The sequence below is a fragment of the Neoarius graeffei genome, chromosome 4 (assembly GCF_027579695.1).
Source record: "Neoarius graeffei isolate fNeoGra1 chromosome 4, fNeoGra1.pri, whole genome shotgun sequence".
NCBI lineage: Eukaryota > Metazoa > Chordata > Actinopteri > Siluriformes > Ariidae > Neoarius > Neoarius graeffei.
In genome coordinates, this window is record NC_083572.1 from 45,324,886 (window position 1) to 45,343,679 (window position 18,794).

The 18,794-nt window shown below is 39.9% G+C and overlaps 1 protein-coding gene across 1 annotated transcript; it reads right to left on the minus strand.

The window, feature by feature from the left end:
• Positions 1 to 3,964: 3,964 nt before the first annotated feature.
• Positions 3,965 to 18,128, minus strand: sdc4 (syndecan 4). The gene is made up of 4 exons (XM_060918217.1): positions 17,849 to 18,128; positions 6,222 to 6,410; positions 5,927 to 6,095; positions 3,965 to 5,547 (listed from the first exon to the last, which is right to left on the minus strand). The coding sequence occupies exons 1-4, from the start codon at positions 17,903 to 17,905 to the stop codon at positions 5,396 to 5,398; spliced, it is 567 nt and encodes a 188-aa protein (XP_060774200.1). The 5' UTR covers positions 17,906 to 18,128; the 3' UTR covers positions 3,965 to 5,395.
• Between the last annotated feature and the right edge of the window lie 666 nt (positions 18,129 to 18,794).

Below are 18,794 nucleotides of genomic sequence, written 5' to 3' on the forward strand. Positions count from 1 at the left end.
TACATGGTGGCGCAAATATATGAAGTTTATCTTCTTGTGCTCAAAATATTTTCACTCACTTGTGAATATTAGATTAGATTAGATTAGATTAGATTAGATTAGATTAGATTAGATTAGATTAGATAAAACTTTATTGATCCCTTTGGGCGGGTTCCCTCAGGGAAATTAAGATTCCAGCAGCATCATTACAGATAAACAGAGAAAAGAAATAGAGGAAAACTTCTAGATAAATTAAAATAAATTAAGTATTTACATATACAAATATAAAAAGAATAAGATATGGGGAAGAGAGGAAGGGGGAGGGGGGAAGGAGGGAAAGAAAAAAGGGGGAGAAGGGGGGCAGCTGCAGGAGAGATATTGCACTTTATATTGCACATTATATTGCACATTGTTCGGTATTGCTTATTGTTAGGCTAGGCTACTGCTCCTTCCCGTCCTCTGTCCTCCTGTTACCCCTCCTCCCCCCCAGAGAGGAGTTGTACAGTCTGATGGCATGAGGGACAAAAAAGTTTTTGAGTCTGTTCGTCCTGCACTTGGGAAGGAGCATTCTGTCACTGAACAGGCTCCTCTGGTTGCTGATGACTGTGTGCAGAGGGTGACTGGCATTGTCCATGATGTTCAATAGTTTGTCCATAGACCTCTTCTCTGCCACTGTCACCAGAGAGTCCAGCTTCATGCTGACCACAGAGCCGGCCCGCCTGATCAGTTTGTCCAGCCTGGATGTGTCCTTCTTGGATGTGCTGCCCCCCCAGCACACCACGGTGTAAAACAGGACACAGGCGACCACAGACTGATAGAACATCCACAGGAGTTTCCTGCAGATGTTAAAGGACCTTAGCCTCCTAAGGAAGTATAGCCTGCTCTGTCCCTTCCTGTATAAGTGATTGGTATTGCAAGTCCAGTCCAGCTTGCTGTCCAGCCACAGCCCGAGGTACTTGTAGGAATCCACAGCCTCCACCTCGACTCCCTCGATCAGAACTGGTCGTGACCTTGGTCTGGACCTCCCAAAGTCAATGACCAGCTCCTTGGTCTTCGAGGTGTTGAGCTGCAGATGGTTCCTGTTGCACCACACAGCAAAATCCCTCACTAGGCTCCTATACTCCTCCTCTCTGTCATCACTGATACACCCAACGATGGCTGTGCCATCGGCAAACTTCTGAATGTGACACAGCTCCGAGTTGTAGCAGAAGTCTGCGGTGCACAGGGTGAAGAGAAGAGGGGCCAGCACCATGCCCTGGGGTGCTCCGGTGCTGCTAATCACAGTGTCAGACGTGATGTCCTTCAGCCTGACATATGGGGGCCTGTCAGTGAGGTAGCTTGAGATCCAGGTGACCAGGCAGGGGTCCACTCGCATCCTGTTCAGTTTGTCCAGAAGCAATAGAGATAACCATTCAAAGATAAACTTCATATCTTCACACAGCTGTGTAATATTGTGAGATTATATCTCACACCATATTACACAGTTACACACACATATCTGACAACCACTGTAATGAAAAATATCAGTTACTTGTCATGTAAAATTTGGAATTATCAACAGTCAAATACATTTGCTATTTTTAAAATTAACTTAATCACATGATAGTATGGGCGGCACAGTGGTGTAGTGGTTAGCGCTGTCGCCTCACAGCAAGAAGGTCTGGGTTCGAGCCCCGTGGCCGGCGAAGGCCTTTCTGTGAGGAGTTTGCATGTTCTCCCCGTGTCCGCATGGGTTTCCTCTGGGTGCTCCGGTTTCCCCCACAGTCCAAAGACATGCAGGTTAGGTTAACTGGTGACTCTAAATTGACCGTAGGTGTGAATGTGAATGGTTGTCTGTGTCTATGTGTCAGCCCTGTGATGACCTGGCGACTTGTCCAGGGTGTACCCCGCCTTTCGCCCGTAGTCAGCTGGGATAGGCTCCAGCTTGCCTGCGACCCTGTAGAAGGATAAAGCGGCTAGAGATAATGAGATGAGATGAGACTTAATCACATGATAGTATGGGCGGCACAGTGGTGTAGTGGTTAGCGCTGTCGCCTCACAGCAAGAAGGTCTGGGTTCGAGCCCCGTGGCCGGCGAAGGCCTTTCTGTGAGGAGTTTGCATGTTCTCCCCGTGTCCGCATGGGTTTCCTCTGGGTGCTCCGGTTTCCCCCACAGTCCAAAGACATGCAGGTTAGGTTAACTGGTGACTCTAAATTGACCGTAGGTGTGAATGTGAATGGTTGTCTGTGTCTATGTGTCAGCCCTGTGATGACCTGGCGACTTGTCCAGGGTGTACCCCGCCTTTCGCCCATAGTCAGCTGGGATAGGCTCCAGCTTGCCTGCGACCCTGTAGAACAGGATAAAGCGGCTGGAGATAATGAGATGAGACATGATTGTATTTGAAGCCAAGATATTTTTGATACTCAAAAGTAGGCACTTGACCATGGTGTTATAGGTGTACAATGCAACTCACGACAGGTCATATACTGTCCCAGTCAAATGTTTGGATACACCAAATTCAATGGTTTTTTCATTGTCTCCATGTCTTAAGGTAATGATGAACTGTCATTTCTCTTTACTTAGTTTAGCATTCTTGACGGATTCTTACACAGTTGTCAAATAAGGCCATTTACTGTATTTTATTATTTACCCTTTGTTCTCAAACATTAAGATTCCACTAATTAACTCTTGAAAAGGCACACTTGTTAATTGAAAAGCATTCCAGGTGACTCTTAGGCTACATCCACACGACAACGAGATTTTTTTTTTTAAATATCACGTCCACATGGGCAACAGATCAGTAAAATATCAGGTTCATATGGCAACGCAACGCTTGCTGAAAACGATGCAATACACATGCCACACCTCTACGTGCGCTGTAAGATGGTCCCATCGGAGACACCAGAACAATAGAAGTAGACGCATGAGCATAACTGTGCATGCGCACAGTGACTATCCCTGTCACTGTCACACGCACACACTTTCTCACTCCCTATCCTATGGATATAGTCCCTTTAAATCACGTGCTCATTTTTTGAATGGAGACACGGAAAGATGAATGAACGGGGGTAGATGGAAGCCGGTACGCAAACATTCTGATATCCTCCAGAATTCTTTAATGGTCCTGAATAAATTGAATGCTACACATTGATGGATTACTTTGTTCTTCTACGCCCTTTTTGAGGAATGTATTGTCGGACTTAAACCAACATCTGAAGAGGTGAGATCGCTCCTTTTTTTCCCCTATTTTTGCTGGCGGGATTGACTCTGCCCTAATTCTCTCACTCTCTCACTTTGCACCATCTCATCTCATTATCTCTAGCCGCTTTATCCTTCTACAGGGTCGCAGGCAAGCTGGAGCCTATCCCAGCTGACTACGGGCGAAAGGCGGGGTACACCCTGGACAAGTCGCCAGGTCATCACAGGGCTCACTTTGCACCATTACACAATAAATATTCACAGTGAAAATATTTTGTAAGCACGTTTCATGAACCAAGTTATAGGATTTGTTGACAACTCGCATCGAGTTCATTACACTTCTACCCGGCGTGAAGCACATGTGGTTGTGACGTCATCGTAAACAAATCCGTTCTACTCATCCAGACGACTTCGCAACGGCTCTGTTGCCAGATTTTTTCACTCTGGAACCCGTTCTCAAAAGATTTCATTTTGGGGCACCCAAAACGCCGGTGCCGTGTGGACACCAGGCCAAAACGATAATTTTATCAGATTCACCTGAATTCGTTGCCGTGTGGACAGGGCCTTAACCAACTTCCTGAGATAACATCAGCGTTCAAAGCTGTCAAGCTAAACGGTGGCTACTTTTAAGAATCTACAATACAAAACATTTCACATTTTTTTTTAAAAACAATTCCAGATACCATTTCATAGTTTCTCTCTTCAGCATTGTTCCAATGTAGAAAACTGTCAAAATACAGAATCTATTAAGAGCAAGTGTGTCCAAACTTTTGACTGGCACTGCATACAAAATGACAGACTTCAGTAATGTGCACAAAAATAGCTTTATTTCTGATCAGAGTAGAATCTGTATACAGAAACCAAAGATCCACTGATTTCTTTACAAAACTCTTGATTAACATGTGTTGGGAGACAGGAGAAAAAAAAATAATGTATATAAGCAGCAAAATTTCTGACTTCCACCCCATGAAACATGGCTCACTCATTCATTCACCTTGGAACTAATGAGTATCCTTCTACAAAATATAAATAGATAAATCACTTAAAAAAAAAAAGTCTAAAAGAAATAAAAACTCTTGTATAAAAAAAGTTCTTCAAAACTCTCACTAGTGTATAGATTTCTCTTTTCTAAAAATCACATATACAGCTTAGATGGGGAAAAAACCCCAACCTGAAGGAAGGCAATAAAATAGTCTATTCAAAAGTTAAATTAACAATATAATTAAAAAAATAATTCAACAAAACACTGAAGAGACAGAAAAAAAAGTTCCCTCTAAAAACACTGAGAAAACAGAAAAAAGTATAAGCATAAGCATTGGTCGTCAATTTGAGACTCCTGTTTCACACTGGTAAAGCAGCAAATATAAAAACAATGGTGAGTCACTTACTCCATGTTTAATTTGCATACTCTATACCAGGACAAAACAAGGAGATTTATTTTGGCATTCAAATATTTGGTAAATAAGTACCTTGGTATACATTTTCAACTTCAAATAGCTATTTACAGACTCCTGGATATGAGGAAACTGTTTGCAGAGCTCTTTCTTCTACAGAAAAGTGTGTACCTGTAACTGAGCGGAAGAGGAGCAACTAAACTCTCAATGACCAGGCTACGTACCAATTATTTTAGTCTGAAACTTTCATTTATAATTAATACACCATAGACATATGGAATGTAGAAACACCTTATTTGCTGTTAAAAATAAATCTGCATTATGTTAATGCCCCATGGTCATTTTCAGAAGACAAACAGCATATTCTCAATTCTTGAGTCATTTTATACTGCTTTGCACCAAGCATGGACAAAAATTAATCAGCAGTTTCTTTAAAAGAAAAATGCTACAGTAACATTTCCCACAACAGAATGTACTTTGAAAATGAGACAGACTTGTGCAAATAGTCAGTTTTGATGGTTACAAAGTGTTATACAATCCATACTGTTTGCCTGCAAAAGGCCCCCATTTATACCTTTTAGTGTTACAAAACATGAAGTAAAGAAAAGGAACACAATGACTATTTACTTTATGGAAAATGTCAGGACTTATACAGTGCAGACTGCAACAGAGCACCTTCTCTCCTGATAAAGTTAAATTCAAATATATAGTCAGAATAATCATGGTTTCACTTGAGATGCTGGTTTGGGGTTTCTCAGGCTAAACAGCGATGGAGCCTAGCTGTGTGTCAGAGGCACTGTGCGAGTTGAGAGTTCATATCTGAGTTAGCTCAAGAATGTTTGTGTTCATGCGTAGATCTCGGTGGTGGGAGCTTTCTTGTAAATGGGTTTCTTGCTCAAATCGTAACTGCCTTCATCCTTTTTCTTCATGCGGTAGACAAGGAGGAGGATAAGCAGCACGGCAAAAAGCAGTCCAACAGCACCACCAGCAATAACAGCTAAAATAAACAAGTATAAAAAATAATTATATTTCCAGACCCAGACCATTTATTTTCAAGCAATATTCAAAGCTATTTCCTACTGACCACTGTTTTTACTTAAAAAAATTTCCCCCTCCTTTCCTGCCTGGGCTTCTGAGCAACACCCAAGTGTTGGCATGTCCATTTTAGGTGCCATTTGGAGAGATGGAGGAATCACTATAGCTGTTTAGCTTTAATTGTTCAGTAGTAGCTTATATACATTTTTCTTTTTGCTAATACTTCATGTATTTATTAAGTGGACATTATGTAGTTCCAAAGTATCATTCTAATAAATTATGCCTTATACACTATGAGAGCAAACACATTTTTATGTTTCCTAATGATCAATATATCTTACCTGCCAGCACTTCTGTCTTGTTAAAGATGTTCTGTTCTCCTGCATGAGACAGCCGGACACTGGGAGGGTGAGCAACTTTATTCCCCATCACAGGCTGGATCTCATTATCTGTTGGCTGAGGCTGAACCGGGAAACTGATGTCTGGGATGTGGTTATCAAACTCCCCATGCTAAGAGGCAAAAAACCAAGTTAGTTTTTCCTATGTTCCTCCCCCCCCACATTATGCAGTGTCTATTAATTTTGCTCCAATTAAACCTGCTTATTTAATACTTTTATGTGCTGGATATGCACCTACCTCAGAGGTTGCAAATGAACCATCCACAAATGACTCATCACCGGAGCCTGACGCATCATCATAGCCTTTAGCATCCTCATCATCAAATAATGTACTGTCCTCTTTGGGAAAAATGAAATCACCAGATGAGTCAAGGTCATCATGTGATTCCCCAGCCTTTGGAGGCATCCATGTTTCTGTCTCTCTTACCTGCAAGCACATGCACATAAATATTAATTTATCTACATCAGAAGGTACACAAAATCAGGCCACTCAGTGAAGCCCAATACATTTACTTTCAAACCATTATCAATACACTTGGAGTAAAATAAGCAAATACGCTTTGAGTGCATACTGAGCAAATATGAAGAATTTATGTCCATCACAGTCTTTTTTGCTTAAAGGGGACATACATTATACCCATTTTCCACAAGTTCCCCAAGGTCTTAATGAAAACGTCTGACATGCTTTGGTCAAAATACAAGGATAAAGCATCACAGCACCCTTATCACCCTGTCTAAACAGCCCTGTTCAAAATGGCTGTTTTGCGTGCCTGTTCTTTTAAACAAAGCCACTGCTCACTCCTCTTCTGCCAGCCAATCAGGTAGTACTCTCCTCATAAATATTCATTTGCAAAGGCAATTCTCAAGCCATGATTGGAGATACTTAGATGAGGGGTGGCATAATTCTAACAAGCTCCACTTGCGACATAGAAAGGACACACACAATTTATTAGTGTAGAATTTTATATATATTTTTTTTTTCCCCTGGGGAAAGCCCTAGTTACTGTACATTGATACGTTTGCATACTACAGATGTAGTAGATATCTGGGTACTGTGACTACCATTAATTGCCTGAGTATTCTGACACCCTTCCGATTATGAGTATTACTTTTCACGCTATAAAGTAAAGGAGTGCAAGTATTTAGATGCAACCTATGAATGATGCAGTGATACTGCAACAGAACTGACACTTACACAATCTGAACAGTCAACTGCCTGACTAAAGCGACCTGCGGAAAATTAAAAAAAAAAAAAAAAAGTTTGCACTCCATCGCATCCTATTACATACAGTCAGGTGGGAATACAGGACACCCGTTACTTTACCAGGAAAAAGATCAAGTGGGAATGAAAAGTTTTTCATCCAGCCCATGTTATTTTTACCCGATACATTAAGAGGTTTTATGTGAAAGGAGCTTCTGATTCAACTTACAGGAAATGGCCGATACCATGACAACCCTGAGCACATGGAACATCTGTTTGCTAAACAATAGGATCAAATACCTGGCCATTTTGTGCATCTTGTATGGGGACTTAATATTTTAACTACATGCATTCACACTTGCAGTCACATGCATCTCCTGTCAGCTCTTTCTATGCAACACTAACTTCCAGTACTGTTCCTTGTTTAGATGTTTTATGATTGCTGATGCATCAAAAGTTGTAATTTAAAAAAATATAATAATAATAATAGCTCATATGCACCTATTGGGAGGGGTTTTGGTTGTAAAGTGTGACTTGGAGAGAAAGACGCTTCGATGACATTGAAAAATGCATCCCAGGCCACCATCTGAGTAGTTCGAGTGATCAAATCTAAATCTGTTTTATGAGAGACTTGGCCGCATTTTGTGTAGATGATCGAGACAAACAGCTGTATATGGAGTCCATTAATTGTACATGACCTTTAGGTTATTTAACAATTAATGGACTCCATATACAGCTGTTTATGCTGTAAACTGCGTGTGCATTTATCAAAAGCCAAGCAACAGGCCTGCTGCCATCTCTGTAATTTCAATTATCATTAGAAACTGTGAAAGACAGACAACAATTGAGCCAATTATGTTAGCAGAGCTGATCCATGTGGAAAACAAAAGATCATAATAGATAAATGAATGTCATGAACCATGTAACCTGCAAATAAAACCATCAGCTGGCCGAAAGGTCTCAGTTTACTATTGTTTGGTTTCGTGCTGACCAACCCCTGACTGGTTTGATACAATAAAGTTTACAGCTGAGGAAGGCTATGGATGAAATATCAAAACAACATCTCATGTCCTTTCCTGAACACTTTTCCTTGACCTCACTGGATAGTCATGAGGTCAAGGAAAGATGTGAACAAGAGTTCATAAGGACTTAGGAAAAAATAACCTCAGTGCTAAGAAAATTAGAGTGCACTTATATTAAGCTACATAATTATGCAACGGCAATGGATGTTATTTCCTTTGGGTCTTTAAATGTTACTGCTGTGAGGAATTTAAGATGGATAAAGGAAACACTGAAGCACCTTTCCTTAGCATTTAGAGAATTTGAACAGCTCTCATCATAGATGCCACTTAGATAATTCCAGGTCATTTCGCTCAGTTTGGAACCTTACTGAGGGGGGAGGGGGAAAACAAACAAACAAACAAACAAAAACAAACCCAGTTTGACCAGAGCCCTAGTTTCTACATCACAGGAATGGGTGGATCACAATTGCGTGTTATTCACCACTCAGTTGACCTTTGTCAGCCTACACTAACTGATCAAACTCAACCACAATGTTAATTTGGATCAGAGGGTTCGTGCCAATACAAAGGAAATTTAAACACAAAAGCTCCATAGACAACTAAACAGTGTTTCCATTAAGTAAATCAACAAATGAAAAACATACTTCCCTGGGGGAATTATTTTCAGCTTCTTTTTGACATGGCCATATTTTTGTATGACACAATGTCAGGAGTTTCAACTCTCACATCTTTACTACTTGCAAAAATAGGAGAGTCTCTGGAATGGTACAGTTCCAGTCTTAGACAGGTGGCCATTTTATTTCTCATGTGGCCATGGCTGTAAAAGCCCTGAAAAAGACAAGGTGGTGCGTGGGATTGGGAGCCACATTCAGCACAACACAAAAGGCTAACTCATAGCTAAGCAAGTATGAGGAGTCATATTTCTACTGAATCGCACGTCACCAACTCAGTATTTTTTTTGTCTACACAGTCGCATATTTGCCAGTATGGTCAGTCCCTTCACCTGGTGTAAATAAGAACCTTGTGTAAACCAGAATCAGGTGACCTTGTGTGATATGGTCTGGTATATAAAGCCAACAAGCTCCTTCTCCAAGTGACTACACTCGCATGCTGCTTTGATACACTTGTCTTACAATAAATTTCTGTTTTCTTTCACACTTTTGCCATGAGTTAGAAAAGGTAGACTTGGTGGCAAACACGTAGGCACAGGTTTATATACAGTTCTAGACAGAGAGGAGTGTCTTCATCTCCTCATACTTGTGTACCAAAAACCTGTGAATAACCATAGCAGTAAAAAATTGTGACCTTAACGTCATTGCAGCAATGTAAACGCACAACTCATTAACTGAAACCAACACTTGTATATTCAGGAGGGATGTTTCTCAATCAATGTAATAAATCAAATTGTAAATTTAACACACCCAAAAAAATATTCAAGGTACTAAATTATTTCATAAGCAACAAATTTGAAAAGAAAAAAAAAAAAAAAAATGTCAGGGGAGGGGTGGTGGTGTTTACTGCAGTGGCTGATAAAAGGCCAGATCCATTCCAGGAAACCAGGATCATGCAAATACGACAGAACTGATTTCAGTTTCATGCACCCTCATTTGTAAAAAAAGATAAAGCCACTGAGAGAGAGGCATACAGCAAGCACCTGTGTAAGCCCCCCCCTTTAAGAAACTACATAGCCAGAAAACCACACTAGCTCAAAAACACTTGAGCAGAAATGGAAAATTCTGAATAACTTGCTCAGATGAAAGTTGAGAACCACACTGGAATAACCCAGATAAACCAATGTCTAAGATGACAACTTGCATTAAAGAGAAAAAGACCCAACCATAATACACTGAATATACTGCTGAGAAAAACACCCAGCATTTAGTCACTACAGCAAAACAACGCAAACCCCAACATTTGAAGGATGTATTTGAGAAGTGGTAGAAAACTGCTGCTGCTTACTAGACCTTTTAACAAAGTCAGTAAGACTTTACTGTTAATAAAACATTCTTTATGGAATTCATGACAATCCCACTTCATGCATTTTTATCCCATAACAGTGGGGGGGGCACCACAACACAAGTGATCTATAGCGTTATACCTGTACAACTCTGCACACTCCGTGAGACTGTGGATAAAACATGATCCTACTGCTTGGAAAAAGATTGATATATTTAAGCCCAGATCCATCTGCTCGATATACACCTATGACTGTCTTCCACACAGTAGAAGCATTCCCCCCCCCAAAGCAGCTATTTATAGTCTTGTGTGCATGCTGGGCAGAACCTATACAATGCCAACATGAAAACACTCCTTGTACGCTGAATAGAATAAAGAGCCTTCCACATAATTCCCTCGACTCCAATGCATTTTAATTGGCAGATGAAGGTGGGCAAAGTTACATGACAATGTTTCCAGCTTTGTTAGCTAAATTAGTTAGCACAAACCATGAAACGAGAGTAGTCCAATCTGCAACTGAGGTATTCTAGTTAACTTGGGTAAAAATTTAGCTGAAATAATGAAAGTCAAATGGTTTCAATTTTAAAATTCATGGTCAAATATCTTCCATCTTCGACATGCAGATTGTGGACAAGCACTAGTTGTGTTGAGCTTTGCAGTTATTTGGTTACCATGATATCAATTTTTCATCTGCCAAAAAAAAAAAAAAAAAAACAACGCTTGGCAAGCCGAAAATTTTGCCCCTTCATACAGGAAGGCAGGCAAAATACCGCCACCCTGCCCAATTTTTTTTAATTAATTGGACTAATTATTAACTGGTATATTGGAAGAACAGAGTTCAGATTAAATAAAGCTGAAACATTTGGTTCCACACTGTTCAGGTAAGACAAAAAAAAGTTATAATTTTCTAAATCTTAGATTAGATACAAGAATCTAAAACATAGGCTGGCAATTTGAGAGGGAACCATTTACATGAAAAACTAGACGTTTTGGTACGGAACTGCTTGTACACAAAGAGCAGCTGGGTGATGTGACCAAAATAGCATATGAAAACATTTTGGGGTATTTTATATTCCAAAGCACTTGCATGAAAAAGTATGACTCAAGGACAGCAACACTGGCTGTGTTGGTTGCTGAGGTCTACCTTTTTAAATATTTCACTCAACTATCTAATTCTTAAATGTGCAAAAATACTGTACTGTTTGCATATTGTATTCCTCAACACAATTTCTGGTTTTGTACGCAAAAATCAGAATTTTAATCAACATACAGGTTGATTGTACTTCTGGACAGACAACTCTTATCTGGTCAACAGTGGAGGTAGAGACATCTGTGTAAGAGACATTAGCAACCAGCAGACAGTGAAGAATACTAAACTTAACACGAGTACCATGAAAGAGAAACCCACACCAAAAAAGTGACCTTTTTCCTTCAAAAGTAGATTAAGCCCCCCCCACCACAAATACTAATTATGCTTCTCAGTAACGATTCCAAGCATGTGTATACCTCTACAAATGTGCCGACCTTAAACGTTAACACGTAAGGCAAACCAAAGGCTGTACACATGCACAAGGGAAGTGTGAATGCACATAAATTCACCCCATTTGATCTTTAAACTTCATCCTGACTAGCAGCACAAAAGCCACACATTCCATTCATAAGTGAATGGACTGCAAAGCATGTTCAATGCGATTTAAAGTGTTCTTACATCTTCGTGAAAGTATTTATTAATTCATTCAATGCTCAGACATTCCCCGGAAATTACAACTTGGTGAAATATGATGTGACTAATGATTTCAAATAAGCGGCGAGTACCTGATGACTCAAATCAAACAAGTACAATGAATCGTATGGTATGCATGTAAACAAGCCGAATGTCACGTCTCCTCCAAAAGGGGAGGGACGCTGCTTTTCCTGCCAAGGTTTTGAATGTAGCTCTTTTCCAAGTACAATTTCTGCCCCAGGACTGTAACTATGCAAAAATGTGCTATTACAAGGAACAAAATACACATTCAGCTCTGGGCTTGCTTTTTTTTTTTTTAAATAAAACAATTGGCACATTACCATTCTTCACAAGGGAATATTACTACCGTCTACACATGTAACGAGTCACCCAATTCACAATTTGATTCGAGATACTGGGTTCACCATTAAATTTTCCATATTTATAATTTTGACAAAGCAAAACAATAACAAAAAAAAATCAAATTAAATATTCCTTTTGTTTTATTTAAAAATAAAACCCTTTTCATTTTCTTAAGCAATAATTTACCTACAGTGTTTTGCAAAAGTATTCATCCCCCTTGCTGTTTGTCCTGTTTTGTCGCATTATAAGCTGGAATTAAGATGCATTTTTGGGAACTTATCACCATTTGATTTACACAACATGCCTACCACTTTAAAATTATGCAAATTGTTTTTTGTGACAATAAGATAAAAGAAACAAAACATGGTGTGCATAGGTATTTACTCCCCAAAGTCAATACTTTGTAGAGCCACCTTTTGCTGCAATTACAGCTTAAAGTCTCTGGGGGTACATCTCCGTTAGCTTAGCACATCTGGGATTTTTGCTCATCCCTCAAGGCAAAACTGCTCCTTCAAGTTAGATGGGTTGCGTTGGTGTACAGCAATCTTCAAGTTAAGCCACAGATTCGCAATTGGTTTGGGCTTTGATTAGGCCATTCCAAGACATTTAAATGTTTTCCTTTTAACCACTCCACTGTAGCTTTAGCAGTATATTTAGGGTCATTGTCCTGCTGGAACATGAACCTTCAACCCAGTCTGAAACCTCTGGCCAACTCAAACAGGTTCCCCCCCCCCCAGAATTGCCCTGTATTTAGTGCCATCCATGCAAATTGTTTTTTGTGACAAACAATAAGATAAAAGAAACAATCCTGACCAGCTTTCCTGTCTCTGCAATCCTGACCAGCTTTCCTGTCTCTGCAGATGAAAAACATCCTGACAGCATGATACTGCCACCACCATGCTTCACTGTAGGAATGGTGTTCTCAGGGTGATGGGAAGTGTTGGGTTTGCACCACAGATGGAGTTTCCAATGATGGCCAAAAAAATTTAATTTTACTCTCATCTGATCATGTGTTTGGGGAGTTTGCCACATACTGTTGGGCAAACTCCAAACGTATTTCCATATGTAACTCCCCCCCCCCTTTAAGCAATGGCTTTTTTCTGGCCATTTTTCCATAAAGCCCCACTCTGTGGAGTGTACAGCTTAAAGTGGTCCTATGGACAGATGCTCCCATCTCCATTGTGGATCTTTGCAGCTCCTTCAGTGTTATCTTTGGTGTCTTTCTTGCATCTCTGATTAATGCCCTCCTTACCCGGCCTGTGAGTTTTGGTGGGCGGCCTTCTCTTGTCAGGTTTGTAGAGGTGTCATTCTTTCCATTTTGCTATAATGGATTTAATGGTGCTCTGTGGGATATTTAAAGTTTGGGATTTTTTTTTTTTTTTAAATAACCCAACCCTGATCTATACTTCACAACTGTCTCTGACCTGTCTAGAGCGCTCTTTGCTTAATAGTGTTGCAGAGTCAGGGTCATTCCAGAACAGGTTGATTTATACAGACATCATGTAACCGATCATGTGACACTTTGCACACAGGTGGCTCTTAATTGTGTGACTTATGAAGTGAATTGGTTGGAGCAGCTCTTATTTAGGGATTAAGAGGGTGAACACCTATGCACACTCCAGATTTCTGTTTTTTTCATCATAAATGTCACAATTAAATATAAATAAATTTAAAAAAATGGCACCTTTAAAGTGGTCGGGATGTTGTGAAAATCAAATGGTGATGACCCCCCAAAAATCCATTTTAATTCCAGATTGTAATGCGACAAAACAGGACAAACACCAAGGGGGATGAACACTTTTGCATGACACTGTACATTTGTAATGAATGCAAGCATGAAAAAAAAAAGTTAGACCTTTTATGAAAACTACTGCCATTTTCTTTTCTTTAGCTTTCAGTGGTCTGTAAAAAGGAGCCAATTTCTTGTTAAATCTATTTGAACAGTCAATCTCAGAACAGTTCTTTCCCACTACAGCTGTGTTACTTTCACCTAGGGTGAAGTCATGTGCATTCCTGCTTGTACATTATGCCATCTGCTATCTAAAACACAACTGCAAGGAAATACTAAGAAATCGTGAGGCCTGATAATCACAATCCTTATTTCATTGATTCAAATCATCAAATTTGTATTGCAATTTATTGTGGCATGATGAATCATTACATGCCTACTGCTGTCAGTGTGCATCATTTCTCCTAAAACCAGATTACAGTTGACTTCAGCAACAGTAAGTCTGCTTTAAGAGAAAAAAGTTATTTGGTTATCTTTAAAATGATTAACCTTCAGCTGCATGAATGGGATTCTGAACCATGCCATTTTACAAATTATGAATCCGCTAGATTAATGGAAAGGACGACATGAACAGTTTTAATTTTAACCTTAAAATTCAAAACTACATCCAAATTCACATCACTTCAGTTTAATTACTCACAAAATTGGTTAAAAGTGATTCATGAATTGAAGTGTTAGTGAGAAAAACTGAGTCCACATCAAATTTAAAATAGTTACAATTTGTATAAAGCTCTACATCCATTTCCACACCCACTACTCTTTTTTTGAATTACTCATGAACCCACCATTGCATCGATATAGAACACATCACACACACCATTGCACAGTAGAACCAGAACTTTGTAATGATGCTAGCCACATTTGTATAGTATTTGAACATACCAAAATAATCACGCTATGAAGACAGATCAAACTTCACCAAATCAATCTCTCTATCATTTCAACAATTTTCATACTCCTGTTTCTCAGTTCAAGCAGTCACCAAGGCTACGTTTACATTACGTCGAATCAGCGGATCATCAGATTAATGTTCCTAAAACGATTCGCGTTTACACTAAAACCGTTAGCCGTGCACATAGCAACGCCAATACGCGGATACGCTCGGCTCCGCAGGCATCCTGCGCTCCAAATCATTCCGCCCTGAACAGCGAGTGCCCTCTGGAGGGTGCGCACTCCGGCCCTGCGCAGCTCACACAGCGCGCGAGTGAAGTGAACAAGCCACGATTCGGGACTGAGCCGCTGTGTGTGTGATCCCAGCGCATATCACTTATTACTTGCAAGTGGAAGGATGGCAAGCCTAAAGACAATCATAACTACACAATGGGCAGTATTTGCATCAGTATTTGCAGTATTTTCATACTTTTATACTCTTTAATGAAAGGTGATACAAGGCGGAAGTCCGCGCCGTTTTTCAGCAGTCGCGTCACATGACCAACGCCAGCGAATCAGGAAGGTGGATGTCACAGTGATGTTGTCCAATGAGACGCCAGCTAGAGCTCAGCACAGCGTATTCGCGTATTCTGAATGTTTACACAGCACCGGACCAGATACGATCTAGATTGAATACGTGGACGCTGGCGGATTCCCGTTTCCTGGCTTTTCCAGGGGGTTTAATGTAAACGGACAGTGCATCCGCGAAGAAAACGAGACAGATATGGTCTAATGTAAACGTAGCCTAAGTCTCAATCACGTCACAACGATTCAAAACAAACAGCAGAACTTACCATTTCCAATAATACTAGTTGTTTCTCTGTGCAATAAAATATTGTCAAGTAATCCGGTTTTGAATTTCCAGCACAAAAACAATGACCTTTCCCTTTAGGCACCAAGCACATTTTTCCAAACTACCAAACGAATATGCCATGATTCTTATATTGCCAGATTCCAGACAATCTTCCTGACACAAAAATGAAAAGCCATCTCTGCTGCCAGCATTTTATGGTGAGATACATTTAAAACAATTTCATAAGACACAAGCCATTTTCCACCTTGATATAAAGGTTAATACTTGCATTTATTTAAATATAATTACAGGAAATCTGGATAGCCGGGACCATTCTGGAGAGGGAAATACACCCACAAGATAGAATATGCATGGTTAGCCCTTATAATGACCAAGAGCTTTAAAATAAAGGTAATGAGATTGTAGTGAAATTATCCTGAAAATAGCCTAGGGTTCATAGGGTACTATACTATGGTAATATGCAGTTCATCAGTACTGCATATTAGACCCCAATGCTACCAAACAAACCAAACCATCCACATTTTCTCATCACCCTGAGTGAAAATTTGTATGCATCCAAAAGAGAAAGAGATATGATCTTTACTCAAATGAACACCATGCCTGAGTTTAAGCCCTTCTCTTGTCAATTAGATGGAGGAAGAGTGAACAACAAAAGAGCTGGACCATTTAAGTCTACCCAAGTGTGCGAATTCTCAAAAGAAGGCTGGTCTAGGCCACAAGGGGTCAAATTCCACAGAAAACGCTATAAGAGGAGGAAGGGGAAATGAAAACGAAGGAATGTTATGGTTTCCTGAGGTGGACATTTTAATATGCGCTACCACATTTACCAAAAGCCTTAAAGGAAAAGCAACTCCATTATGGTGTGCGTTTTATTTATTTATAGGCATGCAACATTTTCCATGGAACTGACAAATTACCCATTCTGGACTTGAAAAAGAATTGAACGTCCAGAAAATATAAAGAGGATATCAAATTGTATAACCAATTAGATATTTTGGTCAAGCTGCCCATTATGACTGCTGAACATGACAACTAAAAGCTCTAGAGCACCTCACAACAGGAAATTCAATTCAGGAGTAACAGCAAGATCAGGAATTTAATCTCTGTTTGTTTTCAAGAGTTCATTTAAAGAGTACGTGATATTCCAAGGGAGCAAATGGAAAGTCCTCAGCTCAGGACATTTGCATTTTGCCTGTACATATTTGTCTTAGTGTGGCAAACTGATCACACACACGCTGGGTGGGATCTGCCTTATTACCATTCCTGGTCGGCAGGCATCTGTACATGGCCATATTTTTATATATATATATATATATATATATATATATATATATATATATATATATATAAAATCACGGCACAGGATTTTATGTTTCAGCCACAAATCACGGGGAAGAGAGGGGGGAAACCCCAAAACAAAAATCTCTGTGACCAAAACAAATTAAAGGATGTCATTAATTCGGAGGCGGTTAATCTGTAGCTGATTCCGGGGAAATAGAACAGTAGGTAAGTGATTACCTTGAGATCAAGTTTTCAGCATTTTAAAGATGATTTTCTGAGCAGACAACTCAGAAAAGTAACAAAACAAGTACACTGGACATTTCTAAAACCTTAAAGTATTCAAGAATTCTCAGACACTGAACCACAGAATACATGCAGAGAAAAATAGTGATCATAATTACAAGGAATTCCTTATATTACTTATCAGATAGTATAAGCAAATGCATTAGTTTCCTACAAACGTTTAAGAAGAAGCCCGTGTCATTTAAATAACAATATGGGACAACGGCTAAATTAGCTAGCAACAGGACAACCGACTACCTCAGACTAAACTATGCCATTGTTAGCACACTTGCTAACAAACTGCTCGCAAACGGTTTTGTTAAAAACACGGGTCAGTTTACGAGGTAAAAACTGCTCATTCATTTTTACTTACACTAAAGCTAAACATCTAATTTAATTCAACGAGGAGGAAAAAAAAACCCACAGATTAGAGAACTAAATAACTTTCCTGGTCAGTTTGCTAGGAGTGTTAGCTCGCATCAGTGTCAACTCGAAGTCACTTACCGACTCAGCGAAGGCAGCCGCCGCCAATAAAACGAACACGAGGGACACTTTCAGCATATTGAAATCCTACAATTTTTTTAAACGCCTCAGAACAGTACGTATTCCTCCAGGAAAGTTTGAAACTCTTTAAACGTAGCTTCAGAATTCGAGAGTTAGACCAAAAACAACTCTTAACAACGACGTCACTTTCTCAGTGTCCTACAGTCGCACGAGCTCAGGCTCTTTAGCTGGCGAGTGAACTCCGCCCCTTACAGGAAATACCAAAGCAAACTTTCCCTCCACGCTTACGGGAACAAATACGAAAGGGAAAAAGAAACGCGAAAAACGTTCGTATAGAAAGCCACTTCAAACATGAAACTGCTTTTTATAATATTTCACCAGATTCCTGAACTAACTGAAATCAATGATATAAGCTAATAATGATGTGTACACACAGTATGCGCTACTTTATTCGACGTTTAATTTTAAAATAGTCTTAAAATATATATATATATATATAATGGAATATTTTTATTGTATTCACTCGGTAACCTAAATACAACGTGAAAACTAAGTCTGAGTGATAAAGAAACAGAGTCGGTACTGGAACTTCCATCACGCAAATGCGTCATCAACTGTTTCCGTAGAAAACACGCTCCTCTTTTCCTCCTCCCCCCCAATCTGTTCAGTTCTCTACACTCCTCTTTTCGGATTCACATCAGTGCGTGCATTCATTCATCATTTGTAGCCGCTTATCCTGTTCTACAGGCAAGCTGGAGCCTATCCCAGGTGTACACCCTGGACAAATCGCAGGGCTGACACAACCATTCACGGTCAATTTAGAGCCACCGGTTAACCTAACCTGCATTTATTTTTTCGCGGTCCGGTTTCCATCAAATCCTGCGCTCTGATTGGCTGGCGAGCGGGTCTGTATCTTACCGTACGGACCTCTGGCGACTCGCTCATT